Raw genomic sequence first — 20,305 nt, 5'->3', positions numbered from 1 at the left:
CCGAGGATGTGCGTGAGCTAACAAAGATCGCACGCCCGAGGCACACCACGGAAGCGATTGAGGAGCTGGCCACAGAGAAAATCCAGCGATACTTAATGCGCACGGCGTGGTGGCAGCCAGACGTGAACTGTACGCGTCTCTCCTTTGATGCCCTTGTCGAGTGCGCGCGCAAATGTGAAAGAATTTCTAGCGAACGCGCACAGCTCCGAGGACTGGGACGGGAGCGCACCATCGCAAGTCTGTCCACCGAGGAGGAAGAGGAGGAACAGGAGCTCACCAGGATGGTAGGGGGTCGGGAAAGGGGGCCTCCGGTATCCCGCGAGACCACCCCGGGATGGGTAGCGGGGATACAGGCGGGCATCGGGGGGATCGACAACAACGTAACCCAAGTACGGGCACATATGACTACGCTGCAGACTACGGTAGAGACGATTCAGACCGAGTTGGGAGGACTAGCTGGGAGGGTAGCCCGACTAGAAGCAGAGTCTGGGCAGCGGCGCACGGGGGGGAGAGGGAGCGGGCAGGGTGCCCACTATGGAGCCGCCACCCCCCCCCGGGCGTGTTATATGTGCGGCCGTCAGGGGCATCTCATGAGAGACTGCCCACAGATCGCCCGCGCTAGATATACCGAAGGGTTAAACGCCAACGCCCCCTAGAGAGTGGACCACCTAGGGGTGCAATCACCGAGGTCCCGAAACAAAACGACGATAATAATAATGGTAAGCAAGTGACACCCACACAGGTCACGGCCACAACACCCAAGGACGCGGTGAGGACGGGCGACTGGCTACGGGAGCTGGTGGCAGGAATCACAGGGGCCACGTAACTGGTGGAAGGACAGGTGAACGGACAGCGCACCCGGATCCTACTGGACACGGGGGCCGTAGCCTCACTCGTGAGCGCCGCGCACTGCAGCGTGCTCGGGGTTGACGTGAGCCGCCTGCCGGCCCCGGATTGCGCGCTGCACACAGCGAGCGGAGCCGGAATGGGGTTGCTGGGAAGGATCTCCCTCGAGGTCCGTCTCGGAAACCAGGTGTGCACTCAGGAGTTCTACGTCTCGAGTGTGCTGTGCCACGAGTGTATCGCAGGTACCGACCTCCTGGAAAAGCTGGGGCTCAACGTGCAGCCCCGACAGCGGTGCGCCACCGTGGAAGGCAGCGGGGAACGGATTCCATTCCTGGGACGGGAGCCGAATCGCCCCCGCTTCACACCTGTGGCCGCTACCCTGACGACGGCCGTCACCATCGGGCCGCTCGCCGAGATGCTGGTACCTGTGGCGACACCCTCCACCGACCCCGCGCACCGACCATCGGGGGAGGTAATGCTAACTCCTCACCCGGAGTTGGCAAAACGATACGGGGTTGTGGGGTCAGCCACGTTGGTAAACGCCGATGGGGGCCGATTGTTCATGCGTGTGTTTAACCCCCACGGCACCCCAGCAATACTACGACGGCGCACCACAGTAGCCACCGTGCACCCCCTACACGCGCGCCACTCCAGCGACTCGGTATTCGCACTCTGGGCGGAGGACCCCGGTCGCCCCGAGGACCAACAAGACCTGGCCTGGCGAGTCGGCCCGACTCCCCACGCCGAGGTCGTCCCCCTTCTTGACGCGGTACACGTACCTTGGGCAGATTTACCCAAGGGAGAGGCCGATCAACTACGCGGGTTACTGCGGGAGTACGCCGACGTGTTCAGCGAACACGATTCAGACGTGGGTCGCACAGATCTCGTTAAGCACCAAATCGACACCGGGGCCGCCCGACCCATAAAACTCCCCGCGTACCGCGTGGGCGCACCCGAACGCGCCCAGATCAAAGAGGCGGTCAGGGACATGCTCCGCGATAACATAATTCAGGCCTCGGCGAGCCCCTGGTCTGCCCCGGTGGTGCTAGTAACAAAAAAGGACGGGTCAACCCGGTTTTGCGTCGATTACCGCAAACTAAACGCAGTCACCCTCGGCGACGCCTTCCCCATACCGCGCATCGACGACACCTTTGACAGCCTCGCCGGAGCGCGGTATTTTTCCACCCTCGATCTCGCGTCCGGGTACTGGCAGGTGGAGATGACGGAGGAGGATCGGCCAAAAACCGCATTCACCACCCCGATGGGGCTATTCGAGTTTCGAGTACTCCCGTTCGGGCTCACCAACGCGCCCGCGACGTTCCAGCGGCTGATGGAGTTGGTGATGCGGGGCTTGCAGTGGGAGCAATGCCTGATTTACCTGGATGATGTGATCGTGTTCAGTAGATCTCTGTCTGAGCACTGGTCCAGGTTACGGGAGGTGTTCCAGCGACTGCGAGCGGCTCATCTCAAGCTCAAGCCGCGTAAGTGTTACATCGCACAGCGCGAGGTGGGGTACCTCGGACATCGCGTCAGCGAGGCGGGGGTGCGCACCGATCCGGACAAGGTACGCGCCGTAGTGGATTGGCCACAGCCAAGAAACCTGTCGGAGATAAGGTCATTCTTGTGGCTCGCCACCTATTACCGTCGATTTGTAAAGGGATTCAGCGAGATTGCACGCCCCCTCACCCAACTCACTTCCCCCAAGAACCCCTATCAGTGGACGGAGGCCTGCCAGACGGCCTTCACCACCCTCAAAGACCACCTCACACACACCCCCACACTGGCTTTCCCCGATTTTACCACCGACTTTATTTTGGACACCGACGCCTGCAGCAGCGGGCTGGGTGCGGTGTTGTCGCAGGTGCAAGAAGGGGTGGAACGGGTGATTGCGTACGCCAGCCGGACCCTGAGCGGGGCCGAGCTGAACTACTGTGTGACCCGTCAGGAATTGTACGCTGTGATCGTCGCGTGTAAACAGTTTCGGCCGTATTTATACGGCAGGAAATGTCGAGTGCGCACGGACCATTATGCTCTGCAGTTCCTCCTCACCTTCAAGGAACCGCGGGGACAGATGGCCCGATGGCTGGCGCAGCTGCAGGAGTACAACCTGCAGATCGAATACCGGGCGGGGCGGACGCATGCAAACGCGGACGCATTATCACGGCGACCCGCGGTGTGTGCCGAGACGAGGGCGGAGGAGGCCTGCCCGTGCTTCACGGGGGGACGTTGCCGACAGGCAACGGACCCCCGGGAACCCGCTGAACCTAACCCCCCCCCGGCGAGAGAGAGTGCGGTATGCGCCACAGAGACCCCCACAGGTGGAGGCGCGGACCCAGTCGGCCGCCCGGCGAGCGCAGGGCCCACGACTCGGGACCCCGTGGACCACCCCGCCCCGATCGGACGGATCCAGGAGGACGTCGGCTGCGCCTTCCCGGGCCTGAGCGACGAGCAGCTGAGGCAGACCCAGCAGCGGGATCTGGATCTGGCGGCGGTGGAAGCGGCCCTGCGGGAGGGGAAAAGCACCCTACCAGGGCCCTGGAGCGGTTTGTATGCCCGGTTGTGTGTGCAGAACGGGGTGGTACGGGAGTTAACCGAGGCCGGCCAGCCGGGGTGCATCTGTGTTCCCGCCCAGGTGCGACCCCAGCTGCTACGGCTGGTACACGACCACCCGCTCGGGGGCCATGACGGGGAACGGCGCACTCGGGAGACTCTGCGTCGCCAGTATCTCTGGCCCAAATTGACGCAAGATGTGGCCGCCTGGGTACAGGGCTGCCGCGCTTGTCAGCAGTGCGGGCCGAAACCGGCACGATACCAAGTACCCCTAAGGCCGTTCTGCGTCAGTCGGACTAACCAGCTGGTCGGCATCGATCTCCAGGGGCCATTCCCACGATCCCACCGGGGCAACCGCTATATCCTCGTAGCGGTGGAATACTTCACCCGCTACCCCGTGGCGGTGGCCATCCCCGATAAAACGGCCTTGGTAGTAGCCCGGGCGTTCGTGGAGCACTATGTACTTAAGCACGGGATCCCGGAGCGAGTCCTTACCGACCAGGGTAGCGAGTTCGAGGCCGAGTTATTTCCGGCGCTGTGCCGGGAGTTCGGGATCCAGAAAGACCGAACCACGGCGTACCACCCCCAGGCGAACGGTATGGTTGAACGTATGAATCAGACTCTGGCCGGAAAGCTCAAGCGTATGGCGGCCGCAAACCAACGGGATTGGGACGAACACCTCCCCTACGCCCTGTTCGCCTACGCCACCACGGTGCACACATCGACGGGACAAACCCCGTTCCTAATGATGTTTGGTCGTGAGTCTCGTCTACCCGCAGACTTGCTGTTCGGCATTCCTCCACCCCAAACGGAGGAAGGGAGTCGTCCCGTGGAACATCTGATGGAGACCCTACGAGGGGTCCGGGACCGGGCCTACCCGCAAGGGGAGGCCGCGCATCGGCGACAGGAACAGAGCACCCTTGACAGGTACCAAGGTGTGGCTACACACCCCTCGCATCGGGGCCGGACAGGTGGGGAAGCTGACCACCTACTGGCGGGGACCCTGGACCGTGGTACGGCAGATCTCTCCCTGGACGGTACTAATCCAGGGTGGAGAGAGGGGCCGAGAAACGGTGGTTAACGTCCGCCGCTTAAAACCATGGAGGGCAGCCCCGGCGGGGGAGAACCTCGCTGTCCGAGTACCGCGAAATCCCGGTGCCCCTGCGCCACCCGTGCTCGGTGGCCTCGCGCACTACATGGGCCCCGCCGTGCCCCCAGCCTCGAGGCGTCCCGGCCCCGCCAGAGGACGGCGGGGACGCCGCCCCTTAAACCCCGCTGCCGCGGAGTTTGTCCCCCAGCCCCCAGGTGCCGAGGGATCGGAGGAGCCACTGGAGTGGAGAAGGAGACCGCTGCAGGAAACCCCGAGGACGGAGCCACCTCCCCCGAGGCCAGCCACGAGATCCGGGCGGATCCCCCGGACCCCGCAGCGCTACCTCGTGGGCGCGGCCCAGGCGAGGTGCTCCAGTCAACCCGGGACGGGGACTGGCACCTCGGGGGGCTATGTGATGCCGCCGCCACGGAGCCGATCGGCGGGTGACCCACCTGCGATCTCGCCGCTCCGAGCGGCGAGGCCGACATTGCTCCACCCCACCACCTCCCCACCCCCCCCCCCCACCGGAACACACACGCACGCACTCCCCCCCACCATTAGAGCGCGTGGGGAGACACCCTGGCCGACAGGTTTTCACCCAGAAGCCCTCGTAAAGGGATAATCTTCACGGTTTCCTGCAGCCAGGGAATTGGACGGTCTCCCCCGACGCTAACACCCACCGCGGCGCCGTGACTTTGGTTGTAATTACATGGTCACGACGGGGCTGCCGAGCCACCGCGGGTAGACAGCACACACAACACACACGGGTCAGCAGGCAGGTAGGAGGGCAGAGCCACGAGCGGCGGGAAAGCAGGGTCGCCCTCTGGCTGGAGGGTCGCTGAGCAGGTAAATTTAGATGCGGACGTCGCTGAAAGCAACGGCCCGGGGGATGCTGGGATACAGATGGGCCTACCGATTGGCGGGTGATCCCAGCGAGCTGATTGGCCCGCGAGTCGGCACCAGGTAGCCCCTTTGATGTAGAAAGAATAAAGCGGGTCAGGGCGAAGGAAAAAGGTTATCTGGCTACTCGAGTCAACCCCAGGCCCGTCAACTCCCGAGTCCAGCCGCGCGAACGTCCGTGGGACGTATCGACGCGCCGCGAGGACCAGACGGCAGTGACGACGAACCGTGAGTAAGAGAGAGAGAGAGGGAGTTGGGACTTAGCTTAAGAGCAAAACCGGAGAGGGTAAAGGGGAGGACAGGTAGAGTGTAGTGCCGACTATCGAGAGATAGATCGGTCCTGCCCCGCTGATCCCGACTGACTCGGTTAAATAAGGGCTCGCCGACGCGGTGGAATAAATCGTCGGCGGTTACATAACGGACTGGTGTGGTTTGTGCGGAAGCGTGGGCGCGCTTCCTGTCGCGGTGGTCGTTACATAACAGACTGGTGTGGTTATTGCGGAAGCGTGGGTGCGCTTGCTGTCGCGGTGGTCGTTACATAACAGACTGGTGTGGTTGTTTTTGCGAGGGTGTGGAAAGAGAGTGGAAGCGTGGGTTCGCTTGCTGTTCTATGTAGACATGGTTCCACAACGCTTAAATACAACACGGACTTGTGAAATTGCAAAATATGAGCAGAGGGGTATAGAAAATGAACTTGGTCGCTTAAGCCTTGCGACTCGTGATAGCCGTGACTGGCAAACGAAGGTCGCCGTAACAGGCATGCGGACTTTAAAGGACACACAAGTTAGCTTTTTCATGCGAAAGTGGTGGCTCTGAAAAGAGCCTTTGTGTTGTGCTTTGAGGGCCGAGTTGGGCGATCAAGCGCGCTCGCCACGAATGCGGCGGGCGAGCTGAATGTCCTTGGGCATGATGGTGACGCGCTTGGCGTGGATGGCGCACAGGTTGGTGTCCTCGAAGAGCGCAACAAGGTACGCTTCGCTGGCCTCCTGCAGAGCCATGACAGCGGAGCTCTGGAAGCGCAGGTCGGTCTTGAAGTCCTGCGCGATCTCCCTGACGAGGCGCTGGAAGGGCAGTTTGCGGATGAGCAACTCAGTGGACTTCTGGTAACGGCGGATCTCGCGCAAAGCGACGGTGCCGGGCCTGTAGCGGTGAGGCTTCTTGACGCCGCCCGTGGCCGGAGCGCTCTTTCGGGCTGCCTTTGTGGCGAGCTGCTTGCGTGGAGCCTTGCCCCCCGTGGACTTACGAGCCGTCTGCTTGGTACGAGCCATGGCTTGGTGAGAGCAAAGATATTCTCACAGGCGGGGAGAAGGCGGCTTATGTAGCGCAGAGCGCGCGCTCACTGGTCAGCGGAGTCGTGACGTGGGAAGAGGCGCGTGCTGGTTGGTTGGCAGCGTGCACTGATCTCGAGTCGTGAACTCCTCTTCTTAATCAACAAAATGTGCATAGTTTGTATCATTTCAGAATGCCGCATCACAATGCAGTAGTACCTTTGAGCGCCGTTGATGTCTTTAACGGATTTTCTTTTCTCAAGCAAAAACCTTTCCGAAAACAACTTTACAGTGCTCTGCATCAATCTAAATAAAGTGAAGAAACTGCACTTTATTGTAAACAATAATACGCAAAAATGCCGGAAAGAGGTGATCACAGGGATATATATATCTATTCTCTTGGCATTGAGATGATCATCAGTTATACTGCACGAGTCATCCATGCTAGGCGCTTACTTTTATATACACGTGCAAAATGTTAGTTCGTGCCCGAAAATACATTTAAACTAGGTTGTATTTCACTTCTTGTAAAAATTAAAAATCACGATCACTGAAGTATAAATTCGCCCCATGAGAAATTGTCGCCTATTCCGATATCGCGTTCACACTATGCTTTGCCGTGACAACCAGGAATTAAATATATTGCAGTGCAAGGTTATGGCGCCACATATCCAATGTTATATCTTGATCGGCTGCAGATGACGTCAATGGTGAATATGGCATATATATTGTTATTGCTTTTTTTCACGTGGGTACAGGTAAAAATGCGCTGGATCTCTCCATTTCACTCAATGAACGGTGTACGCGTGAACCGAGAGCGGGGCCGCTGCTGCATTCGGCAGCAGCAGACGGCGCCTCGCGTCACCGCGAGTCCCGACCGCCCGGCTGCGACTCTAGCCCGGTCTACGTTGACGAGAAATCGGCGCTCAACGTCAAAAACCCTGGACAAGTGCTCTATGTTTGAAGTTTCGTTTTGCGCTCCTGCTAACACTGGCACAAGCAGGTTCGAAGATGTGGGTGGCTCTGAAAAGAGCCGTTGTAATTAATGGTTGAGTCGAGGCTTCACTTGGAGCTCGTGTACTTGGTGACGGCCTTGGTGCCCTCCGACACGGCGTGCTTGGCCAGCTCGCCGGGGAGCAGCAGTCGCACAGCGGTCTGGATCTCCCGAGAGGTGATGGTGGAGCGCTTGTTGTAGTGCGCCAAGCGGGACGCCTCGGAAGCGATGCGCTCGAAGATGTCGTTGACGAACGAGTTCATGATGCTCATGGCCTTGGACGAGATGCCGGTATCGGGGTGCACCTGCTTCATCACCTTATAAATGTAAATTGCGTAGCTCTCCTTCCTGCGGTGGCGTCGCTTCTTGCCATCCTTGCGCGTAGCCTTGGTCACGGCTTTCTTGGAGCCCTTCTTGGGGGCAGGAACTTTCGCCGGCCCAGCGCTCTTTGATGCGGGAGGATCGGGCATGTCGCCGAGTACAGCTGTGGAACGTCAGAAAGGACGAGAACGAGTGTGCCTGTCGTACGCGCGTTGATCTCCTTTATAGGAGGCGAGATGCAAATCAGAGGATTGTAGTGCGCGGCGCTGCGGAGTGGCTCTTTCAGTACCATCCCTCTCCATCAGCCTCCAATGAGAAACGCGAACGCGATGTTCACTTTAATATCGTTAATTTTTTTACTGCAAAAAAGACTTGTGAATATAACACAATGTAATGTCCAAACATGTATATTAGTGAATTGCAGCCATGGCATTGCTTGTTTTAAAAAGGATGACAAGAAAACCCAATGCAGTATAGTGTTTTTTTTGTTTTTTAGCGTGGCTTTTTTGCTTCTTTTTTCGTTTCACAACTCGTCTAATACAGCACGGGCGTTTTTTTAACGCAATTTTGGAAAAAATACATGTGCTTGGTGTGGAAAAATAACTTCGCTGTTGTGCTGTATTTAACGGGTGGAGATTAGCATTCTGGCGCGCTACGTCAATTAGGACGAGTGTGCTGTAAGATTGTGGCGCCAAATGCTCTACGTAATATCGGAATCGGCTGCAGCTGAAAATAATTCACGCAAATATACCAGAAATGCGTACTGTATTAACGCGTTCAAAAATTGCGCCTTGTTAAATGTGACGTATCTTGAATATTGTGATTTATTTCATTCATTTGGAAGCAGATGAAGATTCGCTAACTCAACAAGCAAACGATCTCTGCGTGAACCTGTTCTCAGTTTCATTTATTTGGTAAAGCCCTGTGAGCCATTCGGCTCTTGAATCGGGTGCAACCGCAACACGCAAAAAACATGAACAAGAAAACATGGTAACCGAGCAGAGCGCAAGCAGACGGCACCTCGAGCCACCGCGCGTCCACGAGAAGAGCCCGGTGCACGCTCACGAGGAATTTGCGAGCAACAACCCATTAATGAAGTGTTTCTTTCGTGAAAGGTTTGGTAACACTGGCGCGCAAGCAGTTTAGAAGAGGTGGGTGGCTCTGAAAAGAGCCTTTGGGTTGGTTTAGTGCGCGAGAGATGGGCACTCAGCCTCCGAAGCCGTAGAGAGTGCGGCCCTGGCGCTTGAGGGCGTAGACCACGTCCATGGCGGTGACGGTCTTGCGCTTGGCGTGCTCCGTGTAGGTGACGGCGTCGCGGATGACGTTCTCAAGGAAGACCTTCAGGACGCCGCGGGTCTCTTCGTAGATGAGGCCCGAGATGCGCTTCACACCGCCGCGGCGAGCGAGGCGGCGGATGGCGGGCTTGGTGATTCCCTGGATGTTGTCGCGCAGCACCTTACGATGGCGTTTTGCGCCTCCCTTACCGAGCCCCTTACCGCCTTTCCCGCGTCCAGACATGGCGACTAACTCTGCTACTACTGACAAAGCTCGCGAGAGATGGCGCGCCCAGCCTGCAGCAGCCGCCTTTATAACCGGAGCTGGGTGACGTCACCGACCACCTCTGCCCTCCGCGATGGCTCCGCCTTAGATCTCTGACCTTTAACTCTGTGACGAAGTAAACCCTCCACCGTCGTCAATAACACTTCTTTGAAATGTATGAGACGTTTCGGGCAATGACCCTTTTCGAAGCACTGTAATGATTTCGGCACACCCGCAGCGAACGCGAGAGGGACGCGATCTGTTGCAAGATTGCACGTGGAGTGAATAATCGATCTAAGGTCTTGTTTTCAAGTAGAACAAGATGTGCAGCTAATCGGCTTCCAACACAATAGTTGAGTGAACGTCACCAAGTAGTCCCAAAGTAAGAAAGGCATTTAATGATAGGGTTTTTTCCCCTTTTTTCTTGCAACAAAACTGAAACCTTATTACAAGGATTCATGTATGCATTAACCACAATACCTGCAGTCAAAATGCAAACAAAAAACATACTATGATAATATATATATAAAAACATTTTGGAACTGGCAAAGAAGGTATAATGATGAAGATAAGAAAGACATTGCAAAAACAATGCGATAATTACGAATGGAAATTATTTTTAATTGAGAAGTGTAGATGGTGCACCGGAATTTTTACAAAACAAAAAATAGTGAAAAGGCGCAACGAGCGAAAGGAGGCAAATTGAGTAAAGTTGTCTGGAATCAATACATTTTTAGACTAAATACCATATTTGGCACCAGTAACATGATGACGGAATGAAGAGGTGCAACACAATCAAAATTGGAGGTTCGTCAAGAATGCATCGATTTTGAATCTGGATTTAGATTAGAATCGGCAGCGAGAATGCGGACGTCGCTGAGATTACTCTGCACTCAGTTCGAGTGAGGGAGCTGCAAACTGCGTCGCCTGTGTTTATGATCCCTGCTTTCGGGCTCGATTACTCCCATCACATCAATGCTTAAAACACATCAAGTAGGTAAAATGTCAAGATAATTTGGCGAATGTACGTAACTTCTCCAATCTACATAAATCCTCACGATTGAACTGCACCAACCATCGAGCTCCTTGATCAGGGCCGAGGCACGGCGAGCAACCATCGCCACGCCGTAAATGGGTTTGACTTACAGAATATGGCACGCATTAAGCTTCAATGTAATACTGTCAGATGTTTAACGATTAACTAATTGAAGCGCAGCAACATCTGGTTCACTTTTTGAACTAAGTGGGTGGCTCTGAAAAGAGCCGTTAGGGTGGAGGGAATCGCGCATCGTCCGATCGGATTCACTTCTTTAGCGCGGTCTTCTTGGGCTTGGCCACGGCCTTCTTGGGTTTGGCCACCTTGGGTTTGGTGGCCTTTGCCTTGACGGTCTTGGGCTTCGCGACCTTGGGCTTCGCAGCCTTGGGCTTAGCTGGGCTCTTTGCCGCCTTCTTGGGCTTAACAGCCGACTTCACCTTTTTGGGGCTCTTGGCAGCGGCGGACTTCTTTGCTTTCTTAGGAGACTTCTTGGGCGCGGTCTTCTTGGCTGCCGCGGGCTTCTTCACCTTCTTGGCTGCAGCGGGCTTTTTAGCCGCGGGCTTTGCCGTTGACGATTTGGGCTTCGCCTTTGCGGCAGCCTTTTCCTTCTTGTTGAGTTTGAAAGAGCCAGACGCGCCGCTGCCCTTCACTTGCGCCACGTCATCTTTGGCCACAAGCTTCTTGATGGCTAACTTCACGCGGGCATTGTTCTTCTCCACGTCGTATCCTCCGGCAGCGAGCGACTTTTTGAGCGCAGGAAGAGACACGCCGTTCCTCTCCTTGCTGCTGGCGAGAGCCTTGAGGATGAGCTCGGACACGCTGGGGCCGACCTTCTTGGCCTTTGGAGCGGTGCGCTTCTTTTTGGGGCTTTTAAGCGCTGAAGTAGCCGCAGCTGGTGGTTGAGCAGGAGCAGTTTCCGCCATGTCAAAACGTCGTTTTTATCGCTGGGTCTCTGTGAAATCAGCGCTCTCACAAATTCATGACGAGCATCCTCTAGGCCCGAGGTTTATTATAGAAGCGGCGTAGAGTTTGTGCGGACGTCGCTGAGATCACCCAGCACTCAGCTCCGGTGAATGAGCTGCCACCATACTCGCCGTCTCCATCACCCCTGCCTTTGGGCTCGATTCCCGTAATGTTCATACTTAAATGCATCTAGTTGATACATTACCACGAATATAATTTCTTCAATGTACGTAACTTATGAAATCTACGACAATGTTCACGATTTAAATTCTAATTCAAAACAAGTGAACAACCAACAGTTGGGAGAAATTGTTCGGTCAGGGCAAGATACGATGATTGTCTTCACTATTTAAAACGCACTCGAATTTTTTGCGAGACAAAATGCTTCAACAGACTACTCATATTTAAGTCGAGCTAAACATTTTCAATGTAATTGTTGGCTCGCGCGCACGCGATTCCTACTCTCGCGCTATGGTGAGGACTGCGCGTCATGTCAACCGTCCCTTGTCACCGAACTTTTAGATTTAACGTTTTAATCGTACTTTTAAAAGGAATAAATACATGGATTTTGAGATGGAACACAAACTGAAGCAAATTACTCAAAATTAACCGACATATTAACCGACATATTACGTGGCAAGAGGTGAGTGGCTCATGATCGCTATGCACTGCAGAATGATTGCGCGCCTTGAACAAGGTCGAGGCACGGCGCGCAATCATCACCACTCACATTCAAATCAAGTGACTCTGTAGGGGCTGCTGCCCCCCGACTCCTCTCCCCCTTCCTCCTCTTCCTCCCTCCTCGCTGCTGCCGCTCGTAGCTTCGACCTCGCTGCCTCCGCATCCCCCCTGTGAGACGAAACTCTTGCCTTGCTCTCGGCCACCTCGGGTCATTCACACACACTCCCAGACTCCTTGCACGGGAGTGCCCGTACGCGCCGCTGCCCACACTCGGGTACGCACAGCCACCCGCCCCTATTGGCCACCTCGTGCACGCGCTAAAAATAGCCATATTAATCATCCCGTGCGTACCCGTGCGAGTCTACCGTCGCTCACCACGTACACGCGCAAAAAATACACCAGCTGCGGCGCGGGCGCTGGCGTGGGTAAGGAGCTACTACGCAGCCTCATTCGCCCCCCCCCACGCTCAATTTACTAGGTAATACTCGCGCGTCAATCCCCGGCACACTACGGGCGATAATGCCTGCGCGTTAATTCCCGAGCGAACACGCGTGGGCGAGCGCAAACACGTGAGAAAATACGCACTCGCGCGCAAACACAGGGCACAATGACGCAGGAACTTCGGTCGGGTGCGCGCACACTGGCCGACTCAATAGAGTTATTTGCGCGCAAATCTTCGTTTTACAACAAGCCGACTCACACCGCCATGCGCTCTTCCCACACTCGCAGACACCACACCCCGATGGTCGGTGCGCGGGGTCGGTGGAGGGTGTCGCCACAGGTACCAGCATCTCGGCGAGCGGCCCGATGGTGACGGCCGTCGTCAGGGTAGCGGCCACAGGTGTGAAGCGGGGGCGATTCGGCTCCCGTCCCAGGAATGGAATCCGTTCCCCGCTGCCTTCCACGGTGGCGCACCGCTGTCGGGGCTGCACGTTGAGCCCCAGCTTTTCCAGGAGGTCGGTACCTGCGATACACTCGTGGCACAGCACACTCGAGACGTAGAACTCCTGAGTGCACACCTGGTTTCCGAGACGGACCTCGAGGGAGATCCTTCCCAGCAACTGTTAGGGTCGCCGGCCCCCGGGACCTCCCCTGCCTGCGACCCTGTCCGCGAAGTCCCGACGCTCCCAGACTCTGCACTAGTGTGGGAGCTGCCGCCGCCGCACTCCTCCCCGGGCGGGGAAAGGTCGTCGCGCTCCTGTTCCCCCTCCTGTGCCGTCCCCCCCCGAGTCCGGGTCTCCTGCCGGTGGGGCATCACCCTCGACCTCCCTGGGACCCGCTAGCGCTTCGCCGGCACCCAAACGCGACGCTCCCCGCCCGCGCAGTCCCACGCACCAATCACACGCGGGTAACCGGGGGGTTAAAGGTCGCAACGTGGGAGTCCCCAGCCGACGGTTGGTAGCGCACACACTCCACGCGGCGCCGCTCCACACACGCGGCGACCGCCGCAAACAGCAAGCTCACCCACGCTTCCACTCTCTTTCCACACCCGCGCAAAAACCACACCAGTCTGTTATGTAACGACCACCGCGACAGTAAGCGCACCCACGCTTCCGCAAAAACCACACCAGTCCGTTATGTAACCGCCGACGATTTATTCCACCGCGCCGGCGAGCCCTTATTTAACCGAGTCAGTCGGGATCAGCGGGGCAGGACCAATCTATCTCTCGATAGTCGGCACTACACTCTACCTGTCCTCCCCTTTACCCTCTCCTGTTTTGCTCTTAAGCTAAGTCCCAACTCCCTCTCTCTCTCTTACTCACGGTTCGTCGTCACTGCCGTCTGGTCCTCGCGGCGCGTCGATACGTCCCACGGACGTTCGCGCGGCTGGACTCGGGAGTTGACGGACCTGGGGTCGACTCGAGTAGCCAGAGAACCTTTTTCCTTCGCCCTGACCCGCTTTATTCTTTCTACAGCAAAGGGGCTACCTGGTGCCGACTCGCGGGCCAATCAGCTCGCTGGGATCACCCGCCAATCGGTAGGCCCATCTGTATCCCAGCATCCCCCGGGCCGTTGCTTTCAGCGACGTCCGCATCTAAATTTACCTGCTCAGCGGCCATCCAGCCAGAGGGCGACCCTGCTTTCCCGCCGCTCGTGGCTCTGCCCTCCTCCCTACCTGCCCTGCCGACCCGTGTGCGTGAGGTGCGTACTAACCGCGGTGGCGGGGCAGCCCCGCCGTGAACATGTCATTTCTACTCAAGTCACGGCGCCACGGTGTGTGTTAGCGTCGGAGGAGACCGTCCAATTCCCTGGCCGCAGGAAACCGTGAAGATTATCCCTTTACGAGGGCTTCTGGGTGAAAACCTGTCGGCCAGGGTGTCTCCCCACGCGCTCTAATGGTGGGGGGAGTGCGTGCGTGTGTGTTCCGGTGGGGGGGGTGGGGAGGTGGTGGGGTGGATCAATGTCGGCCTCGTCGCTCGGGGCGGCGAGATCGCAGGTGGGCCCCCCGCCGATCGGCTCCGTGGCGGCGGCATCACAGTGTCGCCACAGGCACCAGCATCTCGGCGAGCGGCCCGATGGTGACGGCCGTCGTCAGGGTAGCGGCCACGGGTGTGAAGCGGGGGCGATTCGGCTCCCGTCCCAGGAATGGAATCCGTTCCCCGCTGCCTTCCACGGTGGCGCACCGCTGTCGGGGCTGCACGTTGAGCCCCAGCTTTTCCAGGAGGTCGGTACCTGTGATACACTCGTGGCACAGCACACTCGAGACGTAGAACTCCTGGGTGCCCACCTGGTGGCCTATGCGGACCTCCAGGGTGGCCCTCCCCAGGAGCCCTATTCCGGCTCCGCTCGCCGTGTGCAGTGCGCGGTCTGGGGCCTGCAGGTGGCTCACGTCGACCCCGATCGCGCTGCAGTGCGCCGCGCTCACAAGCGAGGCTACCGCCCCCGTGTCCAGCAGGATCCGGGTACGCATTCCGTTGACCTGCCCTACCACCAGCGACGTGGCCCCCGTGATTCCTGCCACCAGCTCCCGTAGCCAGTCGCCAGGAGTCACCGTGTCCACGGGCGTCGTCGCTGGAACCTGTATGAAGATCACTCGCTCGCCATTATTCCCATTGTCGTAGATATGTGTCGGGACCGCGGCGATTGCACCCCTAGGTGGTCCATTCTCTAGGGGGCGTTGGCGTTTAACCCTTCGGCATATCTAGCGCGGGCGATCTGAGGGCAGTCTCTCACGAGATGCCCCTGACGGCCGCACATATAACACGCCCGGGGGGGTGTGGCGGCTCCGTAGTGGGCACCCTGCCCGCTCCCTCTCCCCCCAGTGCGCCGCTGCCCAGACTCTGCTTCTAGTCGGGCTACCCTCCCAGCTAGCCCCCCCACCGTGGAGTGCAGCTCCCCCATCTCGGACTGGATGGTCTCGACGGAGGCCTGCAGCTTGGTCATAGCTTGGCAAATTGTGTCCTCCATCCTCCCGATGCTGGCCTGTATCCCGGCTACCCATCCGGGTACTGTCTCCCGGGGTCTCGGGGGCTCCCTTGCCCGTCCCCTTGTCGCGATGGCGAGCTCCTCCTCCTCCTCGGAGAGTAAGCTCGCCTCGGCGCACTCCCGTCCCCGCCCTCGGAGCTGTGCGCGTTCGCTAGAAATTCTTTCACATTTGCGCGCGCGCTCGACAAGGGCATCAAAGGAGAGGCGCGTACAGTTCACGTCTGGCTGCCACCACGCCGTGCGCATTAAGTATCGCTGGATTTTCTCTGTGGCCAGCTCCTCAATCGCTTCCGTGGTGTGCCTCGGGCGTGCGATCTTTGTTAGCTCACGCACATCCTCGGCATAATCGCGCAGGTCCTCGCCGGGTTGGCGACGGCGTGCCTCTAAGGCCGCTTTTGCCTCCTCCTCATCGCGCGTACCGAAGTGCAGATCAAGTCGGCGCATCAGCTCCTCTAGCTGTGTCTGCGCGCTTGCGGGTAGGGCTTCCACAAAATCGGCTGCCCGCCCATCCAGATTCATATTAAGTTGACGTAGCGTCTGCGCGTCCGTCCACCCATTAATTTCCTTAGCCCCTAGGACGTTGCGGGCAAATGCTCTCCACGAAGGTGTACCCCGGCCAGTGAATATATGCCTTATTTTCGCGTGGGGTAACCCGGGGGTTCGTACCGCTTCTGACACCATAATGTTAGGGTCGCCGGCCCCCGGGACCTCCCCTGCCTGCGACCCTGTCCGCGAAGTCCCGACGCTCCCAGACTCTCCACTAGTGTGGGAGCTGCCGCCGCCGCACTCCTCCCCGGGCGGGGAAAGGTCGTCGCGCTCCTGTTCCCCCCCCTGTGCCGTCCCCCCCCGAGTCCGGGTCTCCTGCCGGTGGGGCATCACCCTCGACCTCCCTGGGACCCGCTAGCGCTTCGCCGGCACCCAAACGCGACGCTCCCCGCCCGCGCAGTCCCACGCACCAATCACACGCGGGTAACCGGGGGGTTAAAGGTCGGAGGGTAAGCGACGTCGTTCGTGCTCACTCCGACGATTGGGGGGATTGGATTAAACGGGTTTAAAGGGCTATGCGATGGGCATGCGTGCGAGATGGGTATCCGCTCGCAACGTGGGAGTCCCCAGCCGACGGTTGGTAGCGCACACACTCCACGCGGCGCCGCTCCACACACGCGGCGACCGCCGCAAACAGCAAGCTCACCCACGCTTCCACTCTCTTTCCACACCCGCGCAAAAACCACACCAGTCTGTTATGTAACGACCACCGCGACAGTAAGCGCACCCACGCTTCCGCAAAAACCACACCAGTCCGTTATGTAACCGCCGACGATTTATTCCACCGCGCCGGCGAGCCCTTATTTAACCGAGTCAGTCGGGATCAGCGGGGCAGGACCAATCTATCTCTCGATAGTCGGCACTACACTCTACCTGTCCTCCCCTTTACCCTCTCCTGTTTTGCTCTTAAGCTAAGTCCCAACTCCCTCTCTCTATCTTACTCACGGTTCGTCGTCACTGCCGTCTGGTCCTCGCGGCGCGTCGATACGTCCCACGGACGTTCGCGCGGCTGGACTCGGGAGTTGACGGACCTGGGCTCGACTCGAGTAGCCAGAGAACCTTTTTCCTTCGCCCTGACCCGCTTTATTCTTTCTACATCAAAGGGGCTACCTGGTGCCGACTCGCGGGCCAATCAGCTCGCTGGGATCACCCGCCAATCGGTAGGCCCATCTGTATCCCAGCATCCCCCGGGCCGTTGCTTTCAGCGACGTCCGCATCTAAATTTACCTGCTCAGCGACCCTCCAGCCAGAGGGCGACCCTGCTTTCCCGCCGCTCGTGGCTCTGCCCTCCTACCTGCCTGCTGACCCGTGTGTGTTGTGTGTGCTGTCTACCCGCGGTGGCTCGGCAGCCCCGTCGTGACCATGTAATTACAACCAAAGTCACGGCGCCGCAGTGGGTGTTAGCGTCGGGGGAGACCGTCCAATTCCCTGGCTGCAGGAAACCGTGAAGATTATCCCTTTACGAGGGCTTCTGGGTGAAAACCTGTCGGCCAGGGTGTCTCCCCACGCGCTCTAATGGTGGGGGGGAGTGCGTGCGTTTGTGTTCCGGTGGGGGGGGGGGGTGGGGAGGTGGTGGGGTGGAGCAATGTCGGCCTCGCCGCTCGGAGCGGCGAGATCGCAGGTGGGCCACCCGCCGATCGGCTCCGTGGCGGCGGCATCACATACTTCTGCAGCTGCGCCAGCCATCGGGCCATCTGCCCCCGCGGTTCCTTGAAGGTGAGGAGGAACTGCAGAGCATAATGGTCCGTGCGCACTCGACATTTCCTGCCGTATAAATACGGCCGAAACTGTTTACACGCGAAGATCACAGCGTACAATTCCTGACGGGTCACACAGTAGTTCAGCTCGGCCCCGCTCAGGGTCCGGCTGGCGTACGCAATCACCCGTTCCACCCCTTCCTGCACCTGCGACAACACCGCACCCAGCCCGCTGCTGCAGGCGTCGGTGTCCAAAATAAAGTCGGTGGTAAAATCGGGGAAAGCCAGTGTGGGGGTGTGTGTGAGGTGGTCTTTGAGGGTGGTGAAGGCCGTCTGGCAGGCCTCCGTCCACTGATAGGGGTTCTTGGGGGAAGTGAGTTGGGTGAGGGGGCGTGCAATCTCGCTGAATCCATTTACAAATCGACGGTAATAGGTGGCGAGCCCCAAGAATGACCTTATCTCCGACAGGTTTCTTGGCTGTGGCCAATCCACTACGGCGCGTACCTTGTCCGGATCGGTGCGCACCCCCGCCTCGCTGACGCGATGTCCGAGGTACCCCACCTCGCGCTGTGCGATGTAACACTTACGCAGCTTGAGCTTGAGATGAGCCGCTCGCAGTCGCTGGAACACCTCCCGTAACCTGGACCAGTGCTCAGACAGAGATCTACTGAACACGATCACATCATCCAGGTAAATCAGGCATTGCTCCCACTGCAAGCCCCGCATCACCAACTCCATCAGCCGCTGGAACGTCGCGGGCGCGTTGGTGAGCCCGAACGGGAGTACTCGAAACTCGAATAGCCCCATCGGGGTGGTGAATGCGGTTTTTGGCCGATCCTCCTCCGTCATCTCCACCTGCCAGTACCCGGACGCGAGATCGAGGGTGGAAAAATACCGCGCTCCGGCGAGGCTGTCAAAGGTGTCGTCGATGCGCGGTATGGGGAAGGCGTCGCCGAGGGTGACTGCGTTTAGTTTGCGGTAATCGACGCAAAACCGGGTTGACCCGTCCTTTTTTGTTACTAGCACCACCGGGGCAGACCAGGGGCTCGCCGAGGGCTGAATTATGTTATCGCGGAGCATGTCCCTGACCGCCTCTTTGATCTGGGCGCGTTCGGGTGCGCCCACGCGGTACGCGGGGAGTTTTATGGGTCGGGCGGCCCCGGTGTCGATTTGGTGCTTAACGAGATCTGTGCGACCCACGTCTGAATCGTGTTCGCTGAACACGTCGGCGTACTTCCGCAGTAACCCGCGTAGCTGATCGGCCTCTCCCTTGGGTAAATCTGCCCAAGGTACGTGTACCGCGTCAAGAAGGGGGACGACCTCGGCGTGGGGAGTCGGGCCGACTCGCCAGGCCAGGTCTTGTTGGTCCTCGGGGCGACCGGGGTCCTCCGCCCAGAGTGCGAATACCGAGTCGCTGGAGTGGCGCGCGTGTAGGGGGTGCACGGTGGCTACTGTGGTGCGCCGTCGTAGTATTGCTGGGGTGCCGTGGGGTGGAGCAATGTCGGCCTCGCCGCTCGGAGCGGCGAGATCGCAGGTGGGCCACCCGCCGATCGGCTCCGTGGCGGCGGCATCACACTCTTTGCTAGCAAGTGGGTGGCTCTGAAAAGAGCCGTTGTTGTGGTGGTAGAGGCGGCGGCGCGTTCATTTCTTTGCCTGAGAGGTCTTCTTGGGCAGCAGCACGGCCTGGATGTTTGGCAACACACCGCCCTGGGCGATGGTCACGCCGCCCATGAGCTTGTTCAGCTCCTCGTCGTTGCGCACGGCGAGCTGCAGGTGTCGGGGGATGATCCTCGTCTTCTTGTTGTCGCGGGCGGCATTGCCAGCCAGCTCGAGGATCTCGGCAGAGAGGTACTCGAGCACGGCTGCCAGGTAGACGGGTGCTCCAGCGCCGACCCGCTGGGCGTAATTGCCCTTGCGGAGCAGCCTGTGAACGCGGCCCACGGGGAACTGCAGGCCGGCGCGGGAAGATCGGGACGCGAGGATTCGATGTTGACTTTAATTATATATATATATTTTTATGCGGACACATCTTATGAATGAAACAATGCGATACACGTACTTAATAGGTTCAAGTTTTAAGAATGATAGAGTTAACCGTAAACAAATTCAGCGGCAAGCTGATTCCGCCACTATCAATGTATTATTTATTATAATCATCATTTGAGGGACCTCATTGGTTATAAGAAATCATTGTGATAGCCTTGAGCTCATGATTGATATCCTACGCGCATATACGGTGTATATATTAATTTAACCGCCTCTTCGGGCAATGCCTAGAACGTACTTTCAGCTTGAGCTTTAAACAGCGTTTAATAGTTCATGTATTTCACAGAAATCAGCCGTTTACTGTACATTATGTAGACATGGTTTCACAACGCTTAAATACAACACGGACTTGTGATATTGCAAAATATGAGCAGAGGGGTATAGAAAATGAACTTGGTCGCT

The 20,305-nt window shown here is 58.2% G+C and overlaps 5 protein-coding genes across 5 annotated transcripts; all 5 read right to left on the bottom strand.

The window, feature by feature from the left end:
* Positions 1 to 6,192: 6,192 nt before the first annotated feature.
* LOC142929513 (histone H3) lies at positions 6,193 to 6,670 on the bottom strand. The gene has a single exon (XM_076070935.1). It carries the CDS (start codon positions 6,652 to 6,654, stop codon positions 6,244 to 6,246), a length of 411 nt encoding a protein of 136 aa, XP_075927050.1. The 5' UTR covers positions 6,655 to 6,670; the 3' UTR covers positions 6,193 to 6,243.
* Positions 6,671 to 7,671: 1,001 nt separating this feature from the next.
* LOC142929514 (histone H2B type 3-B-like) lies at positions 7,672 to 8,213 on the bottom strand. The gene has a single exon (XM_076070936.1). It carries the CDS (start codon positions 8,116 to 8,118, stop codon positions 7,717 to 7,719), a length of 402 nt encoding a protein of 133 aa, XP_075927051.1. The 5' UTR covers positions 8,119 to 8,213; the 3' UTR covers positions 7,672 to 7,716.
* An 88-nt stretch (positions 8,214 to 8,301) lies between these two features.
* Positions 8,302 to 10,427, bottom strand: LOC142929515 (histone H4). Its single transcript, XM_076070937.1, has one exon. The coding sequence runs from the start codon at positions 9,485 to 9,487 to the stop codon at positions 9,176 to 9,178; it is 312 nt and encodes a 103-aa protein (XP_075927052.1). The 5' UTR covers positions 9,488 to 10,427; the 3' UTR covers positions 8,302 to 9,175.
* A 248-nt stretch (positions 10,428 to 10,675) lies between these two features.
* On the bottom strand, positions 10,676 to 11,844 carry LOC142929512 (histone H1-like). Its single transcript, XM_076070934.1, has one exon. The coding sequence runs from the start codon at positions 11,465 to 11,467 to the stop codon at positions 10,811 to 10,813; it is 657 nt and encodes a 218-aa protein (XP_075927049.1). The 5' UTR covers positions 11,468 to 11,844; the 3' UTR covers positions 10,676 to 10,810.
* Positions 11,845 to 19,488: 7,644 nt separating this feature from the next.
* LOC142929594 (histone H2A, sperm) lies at positions 19,489 to 20,031 on the bottom strand. Its single transcript, XM_076071178.1, has 2 exons — positions 20,027 to 20,031; positions 19,489 to 19,850 (listed from the first exon to the last, which is right to left on the bottom strand). The coding sequence occupies exons 1-2, from the start codon at positions 20,029 to 20,031 to the stop codon at positions 19,499 to 19,501; spliced, it is 357 nt and encodes a 118-aa protein (XP_075927293.1). The 3' UTR covers positions 19,489 to 19,498.
* Between the last annotated feature and the right edge of the window lie 274 nt (positions 20,032 to 20,305).

The sequence above is a fragment of the Petromyzon marinus genome, chromosome 31, assembly GCF_048934315.1.
Source record: "Petromyzon marinus isolate PM22_M1 ecotype Great Lakes invasive population chromosome 31, UKy_Petmar_22M1.pri1.0, whole genome shotgun sequence".
NCBI lineage: Eukaryota > Metazoa > Chordata > Hyperoartia > Petromyzontiformes > Petromyzontidae > Petromyzon > Petromyzon marinus.
The sequence above is the reverse complement of the archived record's forward strand: the minus strand, read 5'-3'. Positions and strand labels throughout refer to the sequence as shown.

What these genes read in the sequence shown, in the direction of transcription:
- LOC142929513 (XM_076070935.1), bottom strand. Translation starts at nt 6,654, where the DNA reads ATGGCTCGTACCAAGCAGACGGCTCGTAAGTCCACGGGGGGCAAGGCT.
- LOC142929514 (XM_076070936.1), bottom strand. Translation starts at nt 8,118, where the DNA reads ATGCCCGATCCTCCCGCATCAAAGAGCGCTGGGCCGGCGAAAGTTCCT.
- LOC142929515 (XM_076070937.1), bottom strand. Translation starts at nt 9,487, where the DNA reads ATGTCTGGACGCGGGAAAGGCGGTAAGGGGCTCGGTAAGGGAGGCGCA.
- LOC142929512 (XM_076070934.1), bottom strand. Translation starts at nt 11,467, where the DNA reads ATGGCGGAAACTGCTCCTGCTCAACCACCAGCTGCGGCTACTTCAGCG.